Source organism: Ictalurus punctatus, chromosome 3 (assembly GCF_001660625.3).
Source record: "Ictalurus punctatus breed USDA103 chromosome 3, Coco_2.0, whole genome shotgun sequence".
In the NCBI taxonomy this organism is placed as follows: Eukaryota; Metazoa; Chordata; class Actinopteri; order Siluriformes; family Ictaluridae; genus Ictalurus; species Ictalurus punctatus.
Window position 1 is genome coordinate 2,189,410 of NC_030418.2, and position 20,788 is coordinate 2,210,197.

Sequence of the window (20,788 nt, forward strand, 5' to 3'; positions counted from 1 at the left end):
GCCAAATAAAAATGAGATGCCAGAGATAAACAGAGAATCAAAGCTCACAATGCACAGCTTAACAAAACAAACCCAAATATGCCCAGAGCAGCAGGAAACATTCAGAGATCACAGGACTCACGTGTCTTGCGGCTGACGTGGGTCCGAGCTGGAGTGTTGACCGGCCTCTCTGTGGTCGAGTGCTCACGGGTTGAGTCATTGAGGACGGTTGGTTTGGATGAAGTTGGGCTGGAGATGGACGTCCGGCCAGGGGAGGCAGTGCCAGAGGCTGTAGTGGTGGTGGTCTTCTGGGTCACTTGGCTGCCAGAGGAACCTCCGTCCCTTGGGTTGGGATTTGGAGGTGCTGCTGTTCGAGTTTTGCCCCTAACTGCTGTGGTAATTGTGGAAATGGTCGAGGATACAGTGGTGGTAGTGGTTGTGGTGGAGGAAGTGGTGCTGTCTGGGCCCTTTGGCAGAGCACTTGGCTTGGATAAGAAAATGGGATCCTGGCCAATACCCTTCGCATCCACGAGGTCTGTGGGTACATAGTCCTGCACAGATCCCACAACGATCCATTTGAGCAGCATGAGGCTAAGGCCAAGTCCCACAAAGCCAATCAGGAGGGGAACTACACACAGCCAAGTCTGCTGTCTCGGCCAAAAGGCGCACCTAATAGCCCCAGCACGCTCTCCACCTTGACGTCCCCCAGAAGCCCCAGCAACCTCAGGCTCCTCCAGGATCACCACCCCTGAGGTGGTCACAGCTCCAGAAGTCTCGCTCATCCTGCCCCGGGTTTAGAGAGGGTTAACCCCAGGGTCGGGCACTCAGCAGGCACAGGAGGATCACAGAAGGATGGCTCATGGTGTTGAACATTGGGTGATAATAAAAGAAGAAAAAAAAAAAAATCAAGAAACCCCAGCAGAACACACACTCAGATGCAAATACTCACCGACAACATACAACCATCACTCCTTAGAGCACATACACCCAATGCCGCAAATGCAATCACACACACTCAAGCTCACACACACACACACACGCAAACACACAGTAGAATTCCAGAGGTCAAAAAACAAGGGCTGGCAGAATACAACATGGGACGATCCGTTTAGTCCTGTTCCAGAAGCAGGTGAGAGTAGACGGGCTTAGATAGGACTCTGATTCCAAGGACAAACTGAATAGGCAGAGGAAAAAGGGGAGATGCCGGATGGAGGGGTGGAGCAAGAAGGGAGGATTGCAGAGAGTGGATGCGTCTGTGAGGACGCGCTCGGCAGAGCCCGGTGCAGCAGCACACTCTTGCGTTACCACTCCTCAAATCCTGTCTTTCAGATCAGGCGCCAGTCTGACCTGTCAGAAACAATCCCTCAATTTCGTGGTTCCTTAGATATTTCTCAGAGGGCTAGCCGGTTTCCAGAAGGGCTCACTGTTTTTCTGTCATTTCTCACAGCTTGGTCACTGTCTCGTTCTGTGACTCCTGTTAGGCTCCCGTTAGCACTCGCTGACTCAGCTCTGCATATCCCGTGGAGTCAGACCCTCCAGCAAGCAGCAGTGATTCCCAGCATCCTCCCTCGAGCTGAACCTCCTACAGACACCATCTGTATGGAAGGGGAAAGCAACCCAAATCTGTTCCACAAGCTGGAGCCAAAATAACAAATTCAACCGCTTCAGAACAAGCAGGAGAAGACCGCAAAGGCAGCAAAGGTCAGCATTTAGCAAGCGATCAAATCCACAGGGAGTATAAATCCGTTCTCCTGCTTGAGCAGCATCCGAGCCATGTCCCGCTGCTGTTCGTGCAGCACGGAGTGAACGAGCGCACGCACAGTCCTCCGCTACATTCCGCCACTGAGAAAAAGAGGGAGAGAGAGAGAGGGAGGGTGAACACAGCGAGAGAAGCAGGAAGGGGGAAGGGAGGGTGCTAGAGGCAGACAGTAAAGAGAGAAATGAAAGAGGGAGGAGAGAGGAAAAAAAAAAAAATCTCTTAGCTCAGGTCTTCATGTTCTCTTTATCCAACACTGCCATCCAGTCTGAAACGTGAGGCTTCTTAATTATTTGTTTGTTTGTGTCTCTCTGTCCCAGGACCGAGACGGTGTCATCGCAAGCGGACGCCGCTCTCCTGTCTGGCATGCAGCAGCTGCTGCTGATGCTGCTGATGCCAGGAGAGGGAGAAAGAGAGAGAGAGAAGCAGAAGAACGGGGGAAAGAGAGGCAGGACTACACCTGCTCCTCCCTGTTAGGGAGAGAGCGAGAGAGAGAGAGAGAGAGAGAGAGAGAGAAAGAGAGAGAGAGAAGATTGATGGCGAATACACAGTGAGGAACGAAGATAAGGAGCACAGAGAGAGAAAGAGAGAGAGGGATCCATGCTAGTGCTCTGCAGTATTAACAGACCGGGAGATTGCTGAGTGCTGTAAACAACCTGGATCTGAGCCTCTCCCTTGTCAGACCCGTCACTCACTCACTCAGCCCCTTCCATTGCTCCGACACGAGGAAGATGAGGGATTCGCACAGGGGGTAGGATTGAAAGAGATAATTGGAAGAAGGTAAACTGACGGCAGGAAGGAGAGTGTAAAACTACATGATCAGGGAGATCAGTATATAATTACTGACTGTAGCTCATCTGTTGCTAGGTATAGTTTGTCAGCCTTTACTTACTTGGCCTGTTATTCTCCAACAGTACATGTAGTTGGACCGACAGTAAGTGAGCACGATTTTTTAACCCCCCCAGCCATGGTGTTGTTTTCTGCTTCTTGCGGTTCTATAATGATCCCTTTGCACAGATGCACGGGGTAAAAGTTGCTGCATGGTCCAACATGATTTCCACTTCCTAACAACTTTATGCTCAGATTTGTGAGACCCAAGAACTGCTCCTGTAGCCAGAAAGATAATCAATCCAAAATACCTCATGCTCAGCATCCTGATAGAACTACATTCTTAATCTGGTCATACTGAACATCCTTTCAACACACCGAGTATTGGATTTCTTTACTTTTCTACACCTGTATACTGTAATGATTTATAATCCTGCTATCTGGTCTCACCCAGAAGAGGATTCCTTCCCTTTTGAATCTCAGAGAGCTTTTCCTCGCCACTGTCACCTTGATAAAAATAAAATAAAATAACCCATCACCTTGGTGTACATGTGCTATATAATAGATCCTGTACGTTGCCAATTCATCCAGTCGTTCCTCCAGTTTATTTATTTAAACACGTATCACTTAATTGTTTAAACACCAACGGCGGTTTAGTGCTACAAGTCTCCTCGAGCAGTGGTTTGGCCCCATAGACAAACTAATTAAACAAGCACTTGAGCTGATTGCGCAACACTCCATCAGACAGACAAGGAGAGGGTTGAACAATATCAAGAAGTTTAAATCAGCGAGTAACAGAATTAACCCTTCAAATCCGTGATCGTGTCGGGGCAATGAACGACCGTGTCTTACGTATTGCTTACTACTTTTAAAAAAAATAGTGTCTTGTGTCACATTTCGTTTTGTCTCAGAGATCCCTGGCATAATGGAAGTCCACTCCTAACCTCATGGTTTCTGCAGGTATACGCCAACCTGTCGTGCCCATCAATATTCCAAAACTCATATTTCACCACCGAATGCTTAGAACCGTTTGTAAATAAATAAATAAATAAACATTAATTTATAGAACAATCTTATATTATCATTTAACCTCCTCCACAAAGAACAATGTTAGATTTTCATTTAACCTCCTCCACAAATTACCCATCTGCTGCTTTTAGCCAGTAATTAATTAATAAAGTAATAAAATCGTGGACTTTCTTTGTGTTTGATAAAACCAAAAATAATAATAATTATTATAATAATAAATGTAAATACAATAAAAGACACTTGCACAAAGCAGTTCGATTAACACATAAAAACAAGCATTCATACCATTGTAAAATCAACATCCAGAAGTTGTTTATTCGTATTTAATTCTTTTTAAAAATAAGTGAAGTATCAACTCGCCCTCTTAGCAAATAGTAGTTTTATTTTAAAAAGTATTCACCGCAAAACCATTGTGAATGTGCCTCCAATTGTTTCGGATTTTTAATTATTTCATTCTAATTTTTTTTTTTTTAATCTTAATTACCTTCAGGTAGAAGATTATTTATCTGTTTTGTTATTTATATTCATGCTTTTTTTTTTTTTTTTAATTATTATTCCAGGTTATTTTTTTATTGGACGTTTAGTGTCATTGTGTCACCGAAAAGCTTTGTCCCCTTATAACAAAAGTTCTATACACCATTTATAAACATTCCTTCACAGGACGACAATGCTGAAAAAAAATGAATTGCTTCCTGGTATTCTGTTCTTGCATTCATATGCAAATCATCCCAAAGCTCAAAACTAATTGCCTCATTTGCCTAACGAACTGTTGCGTTAAGCGGCGTCAAATTAAGTTATGTTTTAACTTAGAAATAATAATAAATAAAAGAAAGAAAGAAAACAAACAACAATACAGCACTTTAATACGTGCCGTTGTGCACGTCTATAGTTTATAATAAATCAACTCGTACGTTATCATAAATTGTCATGATGTTATTGGATCTCTCAGAGCAGTATAATGCCTCAGGGAACGAAACAGGGGAGGGGGGAGCACCCTTTTTCAAGTGGCCTGCAAAGAAAATGAGGTAGCAGGTGTATTTATTAGGAATCGCATGCCTAAATGTTGCATCACTAAAGCGACAATTACATTTGATCTTTGAGACTGAAGCAGCTAATGGAAATATCACTGACATGATGGATGACGATGCTGCGAGTTATGGCCCGTCGAGAGTTTTCGGCGGCGCACGCATGACTGGAAGCACATATTTGTATCTAACCTAATAGCTGTCATTAATGACTGACAGAGCGGTGTGTATTTGTACCTGCCTGATTTAGGGCTCATCAAACTGTCAGCTCGCATCAACTCTGTGATTAGATGGGCTCTGCTGTGGGCCTGATCCTCTCACACACGCCGACCTGTGTCGAGTTAGTGTTCATACTAAAACAGTAGCCATTTTAAAACACGATTTAAAATGAATAAATAGTCCAATGTGTTGTTTAATATTAATCGTAGGTGTTTCCACTATTAGTGAGATTTGTGTCTTACTGAAATTTACATTTACAAATATCCGTCTGTGGACATTTCTAGAAGATAAACACGGGTATTAAACACAACATTCCCGTCCCTGTCTGAGGTTCATGCTTTCTGAGCCTTTAAAATAAAAGGGTGTGCTGGATCAAGTGCTATTTTATAAAAGATGCCGATGAACGACGCTGGAAGCCATTTTGTTAACATATTTACATCAACTAAGACAATTCATGAACAGTATATAGGCAAAGGACTGGACTCCTGTTAGATGTTTATTTCAATGGAAAAGTACGTGCTTACTCTGACTCTGAACACAAGAAACTTTCCCCATGTGAATATTGACATAACTTTTTAACGTAACTTTTTAACTGAATCTGAATACTAAAAGTATCTTGATCATCTTCGGAAAGGGACGTGCTCCACCATGTTTGAGGAAAGGAACATTTGTGAAACCAGGCATTAAAGTTCTTATTTGTACAAGTTCAGATATTTGTCCATGTTCGTATATGACGTATTAATTAATATGCTAAATATATATATATATATATATATATATATATATATATTTAATGAATCTCTGTGGTTTATAATAATAGTGTCCGATTTGTGAATGCGTATAGATTTAAAGCTTTAAAGTGACTTTCTGGACTGCATCTATCGGTCCACTCTTTACCGGTGTGGATGTGTTTAGGGAATGAATCCTGCGTTTAGGAGGTGATACGAAGAGGCCAACACGTCTGCTCCCAAAACCAAGATTGAAAACTTGCCTACAGCCTGGAAACAAAACCAAAAAAAAACACAACAGCAGTCAACTTGGTAAAAGGTCACGCAGAGGTCATCAATCAAAACCATTCTGGCAGCTCGGGCTTCACACACAGAGCCGTACGGACAAGCCGAGAAATATCCGGAAAGCTCAGATTGAATCAGGGAATGAAGATTGCGATGATTTGGAGGGGCGTGGTCGGGAATCAGAAGTACGGCGTTGCACGTTTTCATCGGAGTACTTATGCCTCAAAGTGATGTTTATGTGTAAACTCTGTGTCGGTAAATTCCATTTATGATCCAGTTTATCTGGAGACATCAGTTAATTGAGTTCTGAAGGACCAACGAGAGGCCGGTTACGAGCGGTAATCAATCGCCGATAATGACACTGAAACGAGTAACCCACTTCGATTATGTACGCAGGGCTACACTTCGCAGTGGGAAAGAATATACAGGGGAAGAAGGAGGAAAAAAAGACGGGGCGGGGGGGGGGTTACAAGTAGAAGTGGGTGTCAACGTCGTGCCGATCCGACAGAACAAATGAGGTCAAGTCGGAGATGACAGATTTCCCAGTAAAGAGGAGAAAAATGAGAACGATCTGGCACCGGCTTGAAAAGGTCATCCGTTCAAGCCTGTGACATCAGCACTAACAGAACGAGAAAAAAAACAGGGACAAGAGAGGGTTCAAGAGAGGAAAAGATTTGAGTAGTGGCAGGTGCGAGTCACGCTGAAGAGTACACGGGGGTTATTTAAAGGAAACGGATAACGGGGACGGAGATAAACACAAATACTGAACAGTAGCTGAAGTAGCAAACATCCTGTGTTTGTAGTGAATGGGATGAGGAGTGATAAGTGGTGGAGAAGGGGTCAAAGGTTACATCCTCATGATCCATTTTGCAAAGTCACAGACAAAAGATTGAAGAGATGGTCAGCTTTCCAGTGAAGCCTCTTCTCGCATCTACACATACAAATACACGCATACGTTACCGCGTACGTTTGAAAAAGCTGAGCTTTGTCATGTGTCTCAGGATTTTAAACGTAAACAAAAAAGCAACCGATCCAAAAAAATGATTATAACACTGTACCGGTAATGTCACGGGGTGGGATATATTTATTAGGCAGCAAGTGAACTGTCGGTTCTCCAAGATGGGTTGGAAGCAGGAAAAATGAGCAAGTGTAACGATCTGAGCGACTTTGACCGGGGACAAATTGTGAGGACCAATAGTGGTCCAAGGAAGGACAACCGGTGAACCGGCAACAGGATCATGGGCTCCCGAGGCTCATTAATGCCGTGGGGAGCGAAGCCTAGCCCGTCTGGTCCGATCCCACAGAAGAGCTGCTGTTGCACAAATTGCTGAAAAAGTTCATACAGGCTATGACAGAAAGGTGTCGGTACACACGGTGCATCGCAGCTTGCCGCATACGGGGCTGCATGGCCGCAGATCGGTCAGAGTACCCTTCGTTGACCCCTGTCTACCACCGAAAGCACCATTAATGGGCATATTAGCATCAGAACTGGACCATGGAGCAACGGAAGAAAGCGGCCCGACCCGATAAACATGGCTGTCTACGTGTGCGTCGCTAACCCGGGAAGAGATGGAACCGGGATGCACTATGGGAAGAAGGCAAGTCGGTGTAGGCAGTGTGACGCTCTGGGCAGTGTGATGTTCTGCCGGGAAACCTCTGGTCCTGGCATTCATGTGGAGGTTACTTTGACACGTACCACCTACCGAAATATTTCAGCAGACCGAGTACACCGCTTCACAGGAACGGTATTCAATAATAGCAGTGGCCTCTTTCAGCAGGATACTGCGCTTTGAGACACTGCAAAAAACGTTCAGGAACAGTTTGAGGAACATGACAGAGAGTTCAAGGTGTTGACTCGGCCTCCGAATTCCCCAGATCTCAATCCGCTCGAGCGTATGTGGGAAGTTCGATCCACGGAGGTCCAACATCGCAACTTACAGGACTTAAAGGATCTGCTGCTAACGTCTTGCCGCCAGATACCACAGCACACCTCCAGAGGTCTTGTGGAGGCCATGCCTGGATGGGTCAGAGCTGTTTTGGTGGCACAATATCAGGCAGGTGGTTTTAATCTTATGGCTGATTGGTGTTGAAGAAGAAGAAGAAGAAGAAGAAATTATGTCGTGTGTTAGCAAACAGAACATTATTTATTTTTTGCTTATTTAAAGATGTTTCAACAAAAGATGCATAGAAAAAAAATTGCAGAGGGGAAAAAAAGCTAATTAAACAACATTTATTTATTTATTTATTTTACATTTTTGGACTTGGCTGTTTTCAAATCAACAAACTCCTTGTGAAAGCAAATATTTGCGGTCTATTCATTCGCTCTATTTTTTGTTTCTCCTGACACGAATTTCAGCAAATAATCTTTTAGTCAAGAGATTTTACTGCATTAGGCTTCGCAACACCGCGGCGCACTGGCTTACAGAACGAGTGTGATTTACCTCAGTGTCAATTAGATACACGAGCATGAATCCATGGCGAAATATAAACCTGTTAGTGTTGTGCTTTCACACTCCAGAAAAAGAACATGTCACCTCAGTCTACACAGACATGTCTGTAAGAGCGCTTCACACCAGGGCACGAGATAACAAGGTTCCCTTCTTTCCACCTGGAAGACAGATCTCGTACAGCACATCTTCCACCAACACCGAGCTGAGAATCATATCATTCTTACCCAGCACGTGTTCATGAGCCTGCGTGACGGCGGACATAAACCAGAACACTGTCAAACACTCATTTTGGTGAAATTAACATTACATGACAACATTCCAGAGGTACAATATACATTACTCAATACATAAGAATCAAATGTATTCCGGTGTCACAGGTTTAACATAGATGATGGAAGACAACTGGATTCTCAACTAAAAAGATTATTCCACTTGCTTTGCTTTATTGCTTGAAAGTGGTGCTTGAAAGTTTGTGAACCCTTTAGAATTTTCTACATAAACATGACCTAAAAACATCATCAGGTTTTCACACAAATCCTAAAAGTAGACAAAGAGAACCCGATTAAACAAATGAGACACAATATTATCCTTGGTCGTTTATTTAATGAGGATATCTGTGGCAAAAGTATACGCACCTTCGCTTTCGGTATCTGGTGCGATCACCTGGTGCAGCAGTTACTGCAACATTGGCACGGAGGAATTTCAGTACAGAACAGCTTTTAGGACTTGTGCGAAAATCTGATGAGTCTTAAGGGTTCGCAAACTTTCAAACAGCACTCCAAGTGCTAGGTCAGCTTATCCTTTAACTGCTGGCACGCTTTCGTTACAGCACAGCACTACGACTTCGGTTTAGGAACGTTTGTGCACGAGTAACCGAGTTTGATTTACATTTCTCGATGTCGATTGCTGAAATAATTTAAAGGACTTGAGCGGATATCGACAGATAAGAAGAAGCATTTCCGAGTCACTTCACACCTCTGTTTTTGTTCAGATGCACACTCAGCCAGTTGTCATGGCTCTTCTCTCATCTCCCTGGTCACTCTCAGGACAAGTACCCTTCTCAATTGCATTGCAGTGTGTTCCTCATTACCAGCGATGCAGCGGAAAGCTAATAGCAGCGCCTGATGCTGCCTGCTCTGTAGGGAGGGGGAAAAAATTGCCCATCGCCTTCAAATTGACAGATGTGGCGAGTATTTGATGACATATGGTGAAAGCAAATTGGTTAATTGATCACAAATCATTACAGACATGCCACAGCTGATGCCAAGACACATCTTGTTTTGCACCATGATTAAGTCGGAATATTCAGAGCCGTTACGCCCGAAGATTTTTTGCCAAATTGTTTACCGTCAACAGTTTTGCAACGAGCAAAGCCAGACACCTCAGCATCTTCCAACTCCAATCATGAAATAGGTGGTGAAACTGCAAGCCTGAGTGGAGCAGCGAAACAAGCTGAGCTAGTGAGAAATCTGTACAAATTTGAACAAACACGAGCGTGTTTCCTTTGATTTCACATGAATTCATTCGGATTTCCAAGTGTAAGATGGCCTCTATTTATTGAGCATTTCGGAAACCCTCATTTCCCACCCATTAGCTAATTATGCCCCATCACATGAGGACTACCAATGAGGATTAAAGGTTAAACCAAACACATGCTTCCTCCAAGACACGTCAAGCCAACCAACGTATCACATGGAAGCTAACTGTTCTGCATAAACGAGCTCACAAATGCCCATGATTGGCAGTGATTGACAGGAGAGAGTAATACCATCTCTCCCAGCCAACGAGAATGGCCAATTACGTTCTCTTGTACTCCCTTAAATGGCATCATTTGAACTGAGAGGACACTACTCAGGAGCCATAGTAATCATATAATTTTATACCATAGCTGGGTCAATATTGCCATGAAAGGGATCTCACCGTTTCGTTTATTTTTATTGTGGACGAGAAATAAAGTTTCACCTCAGCCCTTTTCCATGAAAGGCAACCCAAGTCATACATCGCATCAGCAGAATGGGGTGTGGTCATTTGCAGTTCACCTTACCGCCAGAAGGGGGTGTTAAACATTACAAAATTGATCAATTTATCATCTATAATACAGTTATTTGTTTCTCTCATTTTTAAACTGCTCTTTGTAAAATGTGTGGCACTTGGGACGACCTTGCGCATGGCGTAATTTTCTACCATACACTGAAATATGCATCTCATTTGCATATACCTCATGTATTTGCAAGCAAAGTTCGAGTGCTTAAAATTTTTAAAACGAAAAAAGGGGGGAAAAAAATACCCTTAAAAATTTCATTCCACGTGACTCAGGAGCATCTTTAACTGCCACTATCTGATTACTAACTGAATAGATTAGCTGAATAGATCGCCCATGCCGGCATCCATTATGTAAAGTGAAGGGAGTCGGAGTAGCGTTCAGTGGAGACAAAATGGAAGATATGGACCATAATGAGGTCTACCAAAATAGAAGATTTTTTCGAGCTGAGAGGCTTCAGAAAACATGACATCATTTCCAGTAAGGGACCATAGTGAGCATGGACGCTCCCTGATTTTTAGGGTGCACTGTAGGATGTTTTTTTTGTATGGAGCGAAAGTTCCGGTGCACTGGAAGGATTTTGCGATCGAGACAGCTCTTAAAATGGCCGACTCCCCCAACAGTGCCCTGACTACTGAACTAGGGAGCTATTTGAGACGCACCGTTTGGCCGTTAGCTGCTAATGAATTGCAAGCTAATGTTAGCCTATCCTAACTAGCTTGAACGTTTCTAAATAGGTATGCTGGGCATCGAGATTTTAACAACACTGTAGAAAACTAGCTATTTGAGTAGAACATGAAAACCTTTTATTTATTTTTTTTTTCCTTTTCTTCAACCACTCCTACTTCCCGCCCCTCCCTCCCTAAACCCCCCCCCCCCCCCCCCATTTTTTTTCCCCAAATGTCAAAATTGTAATACGTAAAACGAACGCGTAATTTCAAATGATGTTTTCAAATACAAATCCCGTTCCTAGGAAAAAAAATATTTTTTTAATTATTTATTTTTTTTAAAATGCAGCACAGAAAACAAAACATTTAACGTGTAGGTCATTCAAATATCTGAAATATTTGAAAATATCTGCTTCCAAACCGGATACATGGTTTCGTGACGGCATGTTACTATCCAACAACTTGATTCAATCGCACGTACTGTAGCTAGCGACGTTTAAGCCATCTTTAGACGCATTTATAACTATGTTCATTACACAACATGATCTGTACAGGAACATAGCAAAGGCAATGATAAAAAAAAAAAAAACAACATGTTTATACTTTCTTAAACTGTGTTAACAATATTGGATATCGCCTCCAGGATTCAGCCGCAGTGATATCTGATGGGTTTTCCCAGACCGGCGTTTCCGTCTTCCTCTCACTCGTCTGTGTACAAGACGAACAAGCAGAGCGTTTAGATTCCTACTGACAAAAGGGAACTGCCATTAGAGCGCAACAACATGCCTCTTCACACATCACACCACTCTTGCATTATGTATTGAAAAGTACTACAAATAGATTCTCCTTTCCCACAAGTCTCTGCACATCATTTCTTCTTTTTTTCCTTTTTTTTTCCCATCTCACTTGCTTGGTTAGTCTCTTATACATAAAAAAAAACAATACCTCCCTCTCTCCCTCTCTCACACGGTCATTAAATCTAGTTAAAGGCCTTTCAAATGCCACACAATGGATAAATGCAAACCTCACATCAGGGCTGCAGACTTTGATCTTTAAGGGTCCTCCGGGAAAAGTGTTACAAAAAAGTTCCATTACTGTTTTCCAGAAAGAAAGAAAGCTAGTTAGAAAACTTTAGCTTGACTTGCGAATGGAGACTCCAGTCTCCTTTCCCTAGCGTGACTGAGCGGAAAAAAAAGCAAGGAATCAATTTTTTATGATGCAAAGTCTCATTCTCGCATTATTCGTAGCACACAGGGCATTATCCAGACTGTTCGGTACCAAGGACAGAACTGAGGCTGAGCACGAACAAATGAGAACGTCAGAAATCTCAGACACCCCGCGTTTCGATATCGCTTTTAACGTACGATTGTTGTCTCGTTTCCACTTCGGGGAATCCCCCATCACTGTTCCGTTACTTTAACAGTGAACTTAGTTACGTTACGGTGATGACTTTCTCTAGACCTAAGGGATCGCACGCAGTGTCGGACGTCTCCTGTTGAAATTTCCTTTTAAAATTGCCGAACACTGGAAATTGTAGTCGCTCAAACGAGAGAAATTCTTCCTTTTCAAAAATGAAATAATAATAATAATAATAAAAAAAAGGAACATGATCGTAGAAATCTATTCAAATATTAAGCTCATTATTTTAACGTGGGCAAAAACAGTGTGCCTTTTTTTTTGGGGGGGGGGGGGGGGGGGGGGGCTATAAAACGTATTATTCGTCAACTTTGTTTTTGCGTTAGTGATATTTGGATTTAATCCATTCTAGTCAAGTAATCAGTCAAACTAGCTAACCAACGATCGGCTGTCCAAGTATACCTCCACACATCTTATAAATAAATAAATAAATAAATAAATAAATAAATAAACAAACACGCATCATGGACTCATTGAGAATCTCTGCTTTATTCTAGTGGTCATGTGATTGCTAGGTTGTTTGAAAGCTTTTATGATGGATAAAATGCAACAAAAGGAAAATGAGACTGGAATTACAATATCTTAACCTCAATGCAAAGGTGGATTTGTTCCATTAAACAACCCATCCCTACCCCTACACACTTCCTCCCTTCATGGTCGAACTGGCCACTCGTGCGATATATGTAATACATCGTTTATCATTCTTTAAGTAAAGTTTTGTGTACTTTCTTTGTTGTTCAAATCAAACAAATTTTCCGCAAGTTTTGCTCAATTTTCCATGAGCACAATTTCTTTTTCCAAACACACGCGACTATGTTGAAAAATTGTTATGAGACAAGTCCATGCAGAGGCCGTTTTATACTTAGCGACACCTACAAAACTACAAAAACGATAAGGCGACATCTAAACGGTGAAAGAGCTCCTCGTAATCGTGGTGTGGGCTAAACCTAAGCCAATAGTGCAGCTCGGCCACTGCAGCGCTTCGGCTACCATAGGCACACGCGAACTCGTGTTAATATTTTTTTATAGGGCGCCATTACTTTAGATAAATAGCGGGTCTTTATTCAGGCGTTAATATAAACGAGGACAGAGTTTTCAGAAATTGTTCACAGAAATTGAAGTGTGCAACTGAAAAACAGTCGCTTTATATGTAAATTTTTCGTCTTCGATATTGAAGACACTAAACTGCCGAAGTTTGAAATGTACAATATATATGAATTGAATAAAGAAGACAATTAAGAAGGCACAAACTGTTCAATTATTTAAAATGTAAGTAAATACATATAAAAGATCATGATAACAAACTACAAAATACGACACACACGATAGCTGAGGGACGCAGTTTATGAACCAAAAAATTCTGTTTCCATTAGTCGGCTAGACAGTCCATTTGATACACAGCCCATCTAAGCTTATACGTAATGGGAGCTCCTGCAAAGCACTGCCTCTTCAGACGCAGCCTCCTGGTCCATCATTTTCTACCCAGGTCTCTTATACAGTGCCACAGCTGTAGAAACGTCCCACTATTTGTTATACTAGAGCGCCAAGATTATAGTCCTGACTCAACATTCACAACAATGAGAGCAAAGAATCATTCCGATTAGCAGCAGAATAGTGATGTGTAGCAGGTTGGGAAAGCTCACTACAGTTCGGTCCTGAAGAGTTTCTGATGGTGTTAGAAGCACGGGGAATCGGCTCTCTTACTCTAATTGACAGCTTGAAAAAGGGCTTAGTATGTTACCAAGTGGCACTCCTACACTTCCCTGTCGATAAAATGGCCTTTCCAGAGCAAGGACAGGTAAATAGAGCTAAATCACTTGCTGTGTTGAAGAAACAACAATCGTTATGACCTTATGAGGCAGAGAATGTCAAGCAGAGATTTTAAACCGTATTCAGTCCTGCCATAGGAAGACTCAAAGCATAAGATCTCATATATATATATATATATATATAAGTCTTCACTGTTTCCTCTGATAGAAGAGTCAATCGAGTCGGGAATGATTGACAGTTGGACGCCCCACCCCCTCCTCTTTTGAAATGTGTCCCTCCCCGCCCCATGTTCCCCTATTTACTTGTTTGTTAATGCAAAATATAAAAATGTATGTTATATATATATATATAAGACAAGTATATAACTACCATTGGTTAGCGATATTTATCAAGGACGTCACCAAATATTTTCAACCCGAAAACGGTCAAAAACAGCGAAAAGGCTCGGAAATTTGACCAAAATAAAAAAAGAGAAAAAGATTCGATCGACTCCGAACAAGTGTTGAAAGGAAAAATTGAACCCCACCCCCTTGGCAAGATGACGCATTATTCCTCTTCGGAGTCGGCAGGTCTGTTTACAGTTTGTGAGTTCATTCTTCCGTTTGCGTCATCCGCGTTGCGAAACTCCCACACGGCGGACAGTCGGTACTTGCGTGGCAATCCTATGCTTCTGTTGCACCTACAGGACCACATTATGAACTACCTCATCATTAATATCTCATTTCATGTAAAATCCACCCCATGGTGAAAAAACACAACAAAAAGCTTTCACATGCAACCTATCTGCAGCCAGTTCTATACAACGGATATCAAACTGTTACAAGCAGATAATATACTGTATATCAATATAGAAAGCTTTCACTAGACTGCTCCGTAGTCACGTGACCACGCCCATATCTCCACGTTGCTAATCTGAAGGAGGGATTTTTTTCCTTCTAGCCCACTTCATGTGTAATTTAGTTCATTTCAATTATTCAAGACCAACATTATTACGTTCAAGACCAGGAGGGTCCAAGGGGGTCGAGGCCAAGTCGAGCCTTTATTCAACTAGTTGGCTTCATTTGTGCACGGCGCCAATGATTAGGCTGTTTTCTAGGAGAAGGGAATACTTTGTATTAAACTTTGTGTATTCGGAACGAAACGATGACAGACTTTCAGTCAAGATTATATATTTTTAGCAAGACCAATGTTCAAGTCCATATACAAAATGTTAAGCACTCTGAGAGGAGTTTACTTTGGAAAAGTACTGTAGAAATAAGTAATTACTACAATGATTTCTTGCATACATTACAGCTGGTCTTGATTCGTTTTGTGGCAACGATTCTAGAGAGGATGATATAAAGGCCCGAAATTTCACCTCTGCGGCTAATAAATAATGAATGTGCTCATTTACCTGCATGCTGTCTTCTTGCAATCTCGGTCTGTTCACAAATCCTGCTGTTTTCCCAGACTTGACCGGATCGCACGTCTCACAGTCTCACGCCTTAGTCTCGCTCCCTTTTTACTTGGTGCACTTTCATTTCAAGGACGCTGAGTGACGGAACATTGTGTTTCGTGAAGGAAAACATTCATCTGAACCCTGATCTGCACGCTGGACTCCAAGCTGAACTAAATAATGAGCAACTCCCACACTTTTTTTTTTTTCCCCCACCACAAGACTGCCTTCAAGACGAGGCACAGGAGATACCACTAACGGCCCACGCCCGTACACGCCCACGCATATGAAAAACACCTAATTAATAGCTCTATACAAAACATCGAGTTTCAATCAGTAAGCATACACACAGAGGAGACAGCCACATCCTGCAAACCCCATGGAGGTCAAGACCATGCCTTTTGATAATTCGATTAGGAACGTTACACCAGTCAAGCACATGGTGCTTCACGTAGCCACGTGACACTCGTCTTACCATACGGTGAATCACAAATCCTTTTGACAGCCTGCGTAGCACGTAGAATAACAGCAAAGCGCCGAGTTCGCAGCCGGTGTTAGAGCAGAAGATAAATGTTTTAAGAAGGTAAGAAGAGGAAAAAATAAATGCTTTATTGCAACCCGAGTACCCGACAGGATCGGTCAAATGTTTGAACGTAACCATACTATATGAAATAATACAAATGTTATATATTTTACAAAGTAATGGAGCAAACGGTCATTTTTGCACTGGTGCAGTCCTATACAGATTGCTTGTTTAATGAAGTCGGCTCATCTATAGGGGCAGGTATGCGAGCGCCCCTTCATATACCGTATACGTCAGCCTTGCAACAAATTTTCATTAATCTTCATAACAACCACCAACTCCAGACATTTCAAATTCTGGTGAAATGATTATTGTGATTTTGCTATTTAATAGACGTTCCCTTGATTTGATGTAAGCATGCTTACGACCCCACTTAGCGCCGTAGAGTTATTCTTGCACTAAGAGGTCGAAAATGGGAACTACAGCAAGTGTTACTAGAGGCCCGTTGGGGCGGGAATCATGCTGCCCCATGCTGGAGGGAGAAGCAGTGGAGAAAACACCTAATACCACGGCTGCAAGGTTCAATAATCGGAAATAACTCTCCACAATAATACGTTTCTACAAACAAAGGCAAAGCGCAAGGGCAGGCAGTGCGTATGATCTACATAACCATTTCTATTCTACGATTATATTATACAGACCTTCATAGAAACCGTGAAATGCTTCCACACAGACAGGCATTTCCACCATTCATTTGCTGCTCAGATTAGTTATACAGGGTTTTTAATCACTTACTAATTATCACTTTCTAATGACATTTCTTTAAAGCGGACGAACAGAACGTCAAACTCAACTGAATAACATTAGAATGAGATTTTGGAATACCAAAACTCAACCGATTAACCGTCCACTTGCGCAACCCGCTCGTCATCAGAAACTTTGAAGAAGGCTTTAAGCTCCGCCCACTTCACAATCACGTCTTACAGTATATTAAAAGGCTTCTTTGCTAAAATGATGTGTCAGAATGATGCATCACTTTCCTTTATAAACCGCATAAAGTCAGTTTTCTATAGTTAAAATAAAAAATAATATAAAATATATATAAATATATATATATATATATATTATAAAATATTAAAAAAAAAAAAAACACTAAATGATCCAGTCAAGTTTATTCTTATTAGAATTAGAAGGATAGTAGAGATGAATTTCCCAAAATGTTCATTATTGTTGGATTTACATTATATTTCATTCCATTTTCACTAAGAAACCGAAGAAATGAAACTTTTTTTTGTTATTTTTTGTTGTTGTTTTTGTTTGTTTGTTTTGTTAAGTATGCAAATCAAAGCCTCATGGTTGCATAAATCAGTGTACATTTAAAAAAAATAAAAATAAATAAAAATCAGCAATCAACTGTTAATCACAAGCGTAATTGTGATATCTATTGTTTAAAAAAAACATTTAGAGAATGTAGGTTTAGATGTTCATTATAATTCCCATTTTCCCCCTGTTAATTTAAAATGATAAAGAGGAACAAAACAATTTTGGCTCCAAATTAGCTGAAATATTGTGATAAATCTAACAAGAGAAAAAAAAAAGGCACAAATGTGATAGAAATTAATTTCCTACTAGCCCCAACTTTAACCTTCTTCTTTGCGATTATTATTATTATTATTTTTTTTTTTTTTTTGCATAGTTAAAAATGTACATCTCTGCTTTATTATTCATTTAGCCATTTGGAAGATGAGAAACTTCCAGAAACATGCAAACAGCTGAAGGAAGAGTGATGCAGAGCACTTCGAGATTCATCATTTGAAGAACTAGAGATGAACACAGGTGCTGTACAAGCTTGATTTTTTTTTTTTTTTTTTGAAGAGAATGTGTAGAAGGAATGGAGACTCTGGTCTGTACCTGGTGCTGTGATGAGCAAGATGGTGAAGATGGTCAGTGCCAGCTCAGGACTCTCATAAAGCTTGTGGTGCTGATGATTCAGTTTTGGAGCTCTAGCAAACAGACAAATTTACGCGATTGCACTTGAAATCAAGTTTATATGTATTAAATATTTCATTTATTGTAACAGGAGAAGACAGCTGGAGAACAAACTCAATACTAAAGTTCAGAAACAAGCCCATAACGAGTCATTAACACCAAGCAGGTGTGTGAGAGGAGCCGGGGAAAGGCTGAGCTGAGATCTGATTGGATGAGGTAGTTAAAGGGGCTGTGGCAAGGATGGGACAAGCAGATCCTACACTGCAGTGAAAAGTGTGTATGTATGTATATATATATATATATATATATATATATATATATATATATATATATATATATATATATATATATATATATAATCATACTGTTCATATGGAAGTTGGTGTTGCCATTGCTGAAGCTGCTGTTAGTCCTGTAGTGCATCTAAAAAAAAAAATAGACTGGAACTTTAATATATTTTAGATTCGTTACACATAAAGCGAAATATTTCAAGCCTTTTTTGTTGTTGTTGTTGTTGTTGTTTCGATCTTTATGATTACGGCTTACAGCTCATGGAAATCAAAAATCCAGTATCTCAAAATATTTAGAATACAGAATTTATCATACAGAAATGTCGACCTGAGCTAAAATGCTACATCGTGTATTTTTTATAAATTGTACTAAATTGGGTGACGTCAGCTTAGACGCTCACTAAAAGTAGCATACTAACCCTAACCCCTGGAAAGGAAATGATCAAATAAATATGAGAAAATGATTTCTTTACATATAGCTACGTAACAGTCTAAAACAAACAAAAACAAAATAATGCATTCATTCAACTTTTAATCAAGTTGCTCTTATTACTAAAAGCACTTTTAAAAAATAAATAAATAAATAAATAAATCCTATTCATTCTGTTTATTTGATCCTGTTTATAATATTGTCTTATTAACAGGATCAATTTAAAGGAATAATAAATTAAAAATAAATTAATAAATCTTGAATGGATTTGAATGAATCCACCGATTAGATGTTGGATAGTATTCCGTCATTTTGGAATGAATCAATAAATACAGAGACAAAACAAAAGGACGATAGATGAATACATAATAAATAAATAAATAAATAGACAAATAAATAAATAAACAAACAATTTATGTCGTGGGTTGTTGAATAAGGTATTATTTAAAAAAAAAAAAAAAAAAAAAGCATGTACTGGATATAAACTTAAATAACGTGGACTTAGCAAGTACATACAGAGAATTAATTCGATTCAATTCAATTTGATTTGTATAGCACTTTTAACAGTGGACATTGTCTCAAAGCAGCTTTACAGAAACATATAAAGACAGGATAGAGATTTTAAGCATCTAAGATGTTAAGAGGAAGAAACCTTGAGAGGAACCAGAGTCCGAAGGGAACCCGTCCTCATCTGGGTCACAACGGATAGTGTGAATTTCAAGGGAAGTTCATTATGGTTTTTATATGAAGACTGTTTTGTTGAACTAGGGTTAGGGTTAGAATTAAAATGATTAAAAAACACACACACACACACACACACACACACACACACACAGAGAGAGAGAGATAAATAGTCACTGTCGACATCCAAAATTAATCACAACGTGATCCGATAAATAAAACAACCATCCGAGTTCACACGAGCTAAAAAACAAAAGAGCCAGAGGAAGCCCCGGGGCCGTCCGGACTTCATCCACTGAAACATTTATACCAGGACGACGTTAAATCGCCGATGTTTAATAAGATGTCAGTATCACCTGAGATAATCACATCACTCTAAAAGTTTTTGTTTCTTCTGGCTTCACTCGAATGTCTCTCAGTGCAGTAGATGGTCATGCTGATGAGATGTCTGGCTCTTGAAAAAATAAAAAATAAACGTTGAGCAGATAAATACCCCCCCCCCTCCCCCCCCTCCCCCCCTCTCCCCAGCCCTCCTTTAAATGTATAAAGCTAGTTATAAATGCTTGCAACATTCACCTGCGGGTATAGGATGAATTTATAATACACATTCGGTGAAGAATAAGGAATGAAATTGTCGGATCTGTCTCGTTAATAATTTAACGTGGTGTATTAAATGGATATACGACTTTAATAAGACATGATAGAGTTGTTAACTTTTATTCATATCTCTCATATTAAATTAAAAAAAAAAAAAAAAAAAACCCACCCTACATGGTGATTCTGAGAAATGAAAAAAAAAAAAAATTACATTTTGTTGTGCTATTTGATTTCCAGCCCTTATAAAGCATTAGAATCAGGCTTACTGTCCGGAATATCACCTAGAGGGAAATATTAATTAATGAGCAGTGCACGGAGTGAAGAAAATCCGCTGCATAAAACTGTAATAAAAATACATCTAGCTGACAGGAAGTGCACTGATCTTACTCTATGTAATTATGGATTACATGAATAATAATAATAAAAACAAATATTACAAAAAAAAAAAAACAAACAACATTTTATTCTTTACCCCCAGTCAGGTCATTTTATTAGGAATACCCCTATTTGTATTCATATACATGTAGTTATCTTTTAGCAACAGCGCAATGCATGAAATCATTAGGTGCATTACGCACAATGCAGCACAATGCATTAGAAATCATACGTGAACCATCCATCGTCTATACCGCTTATCCTTTTCAAGGTC

At 40.4% G+C, this 20,788-nt stretch overlaps 1 protein-coding gene across 2 annotated transcripts in view; it reads right to left on the minus strand.

The window, feature by feature from the left end:
• Positions 1–2,104, minus strand: part of LOC108262175 (pro-neuregulin-3, membrane-bound isoform) — a 308,202-nt gene extending 306,098 nt beyond the window's left edge. The window contains exon 1 of one of the 2 annotated variants that reach the window (XM_017462794.3): positions 122–2,104. In XM_017462794.3, the coding sequence (XP_017318283.1) occupies positions 122–761 (640 nt within the window). In that variant the 5' untranslated portion in view covers positions 762–2,104. The remainder of the gene's footprint in view (positions 1–121) is intronic. The other variant, XM_053679389.1, reaches the window with a different exon arrangement.
• Between the last annotated feature and the right edge of the window lie 18,684 nt (positions 2,105–20,788).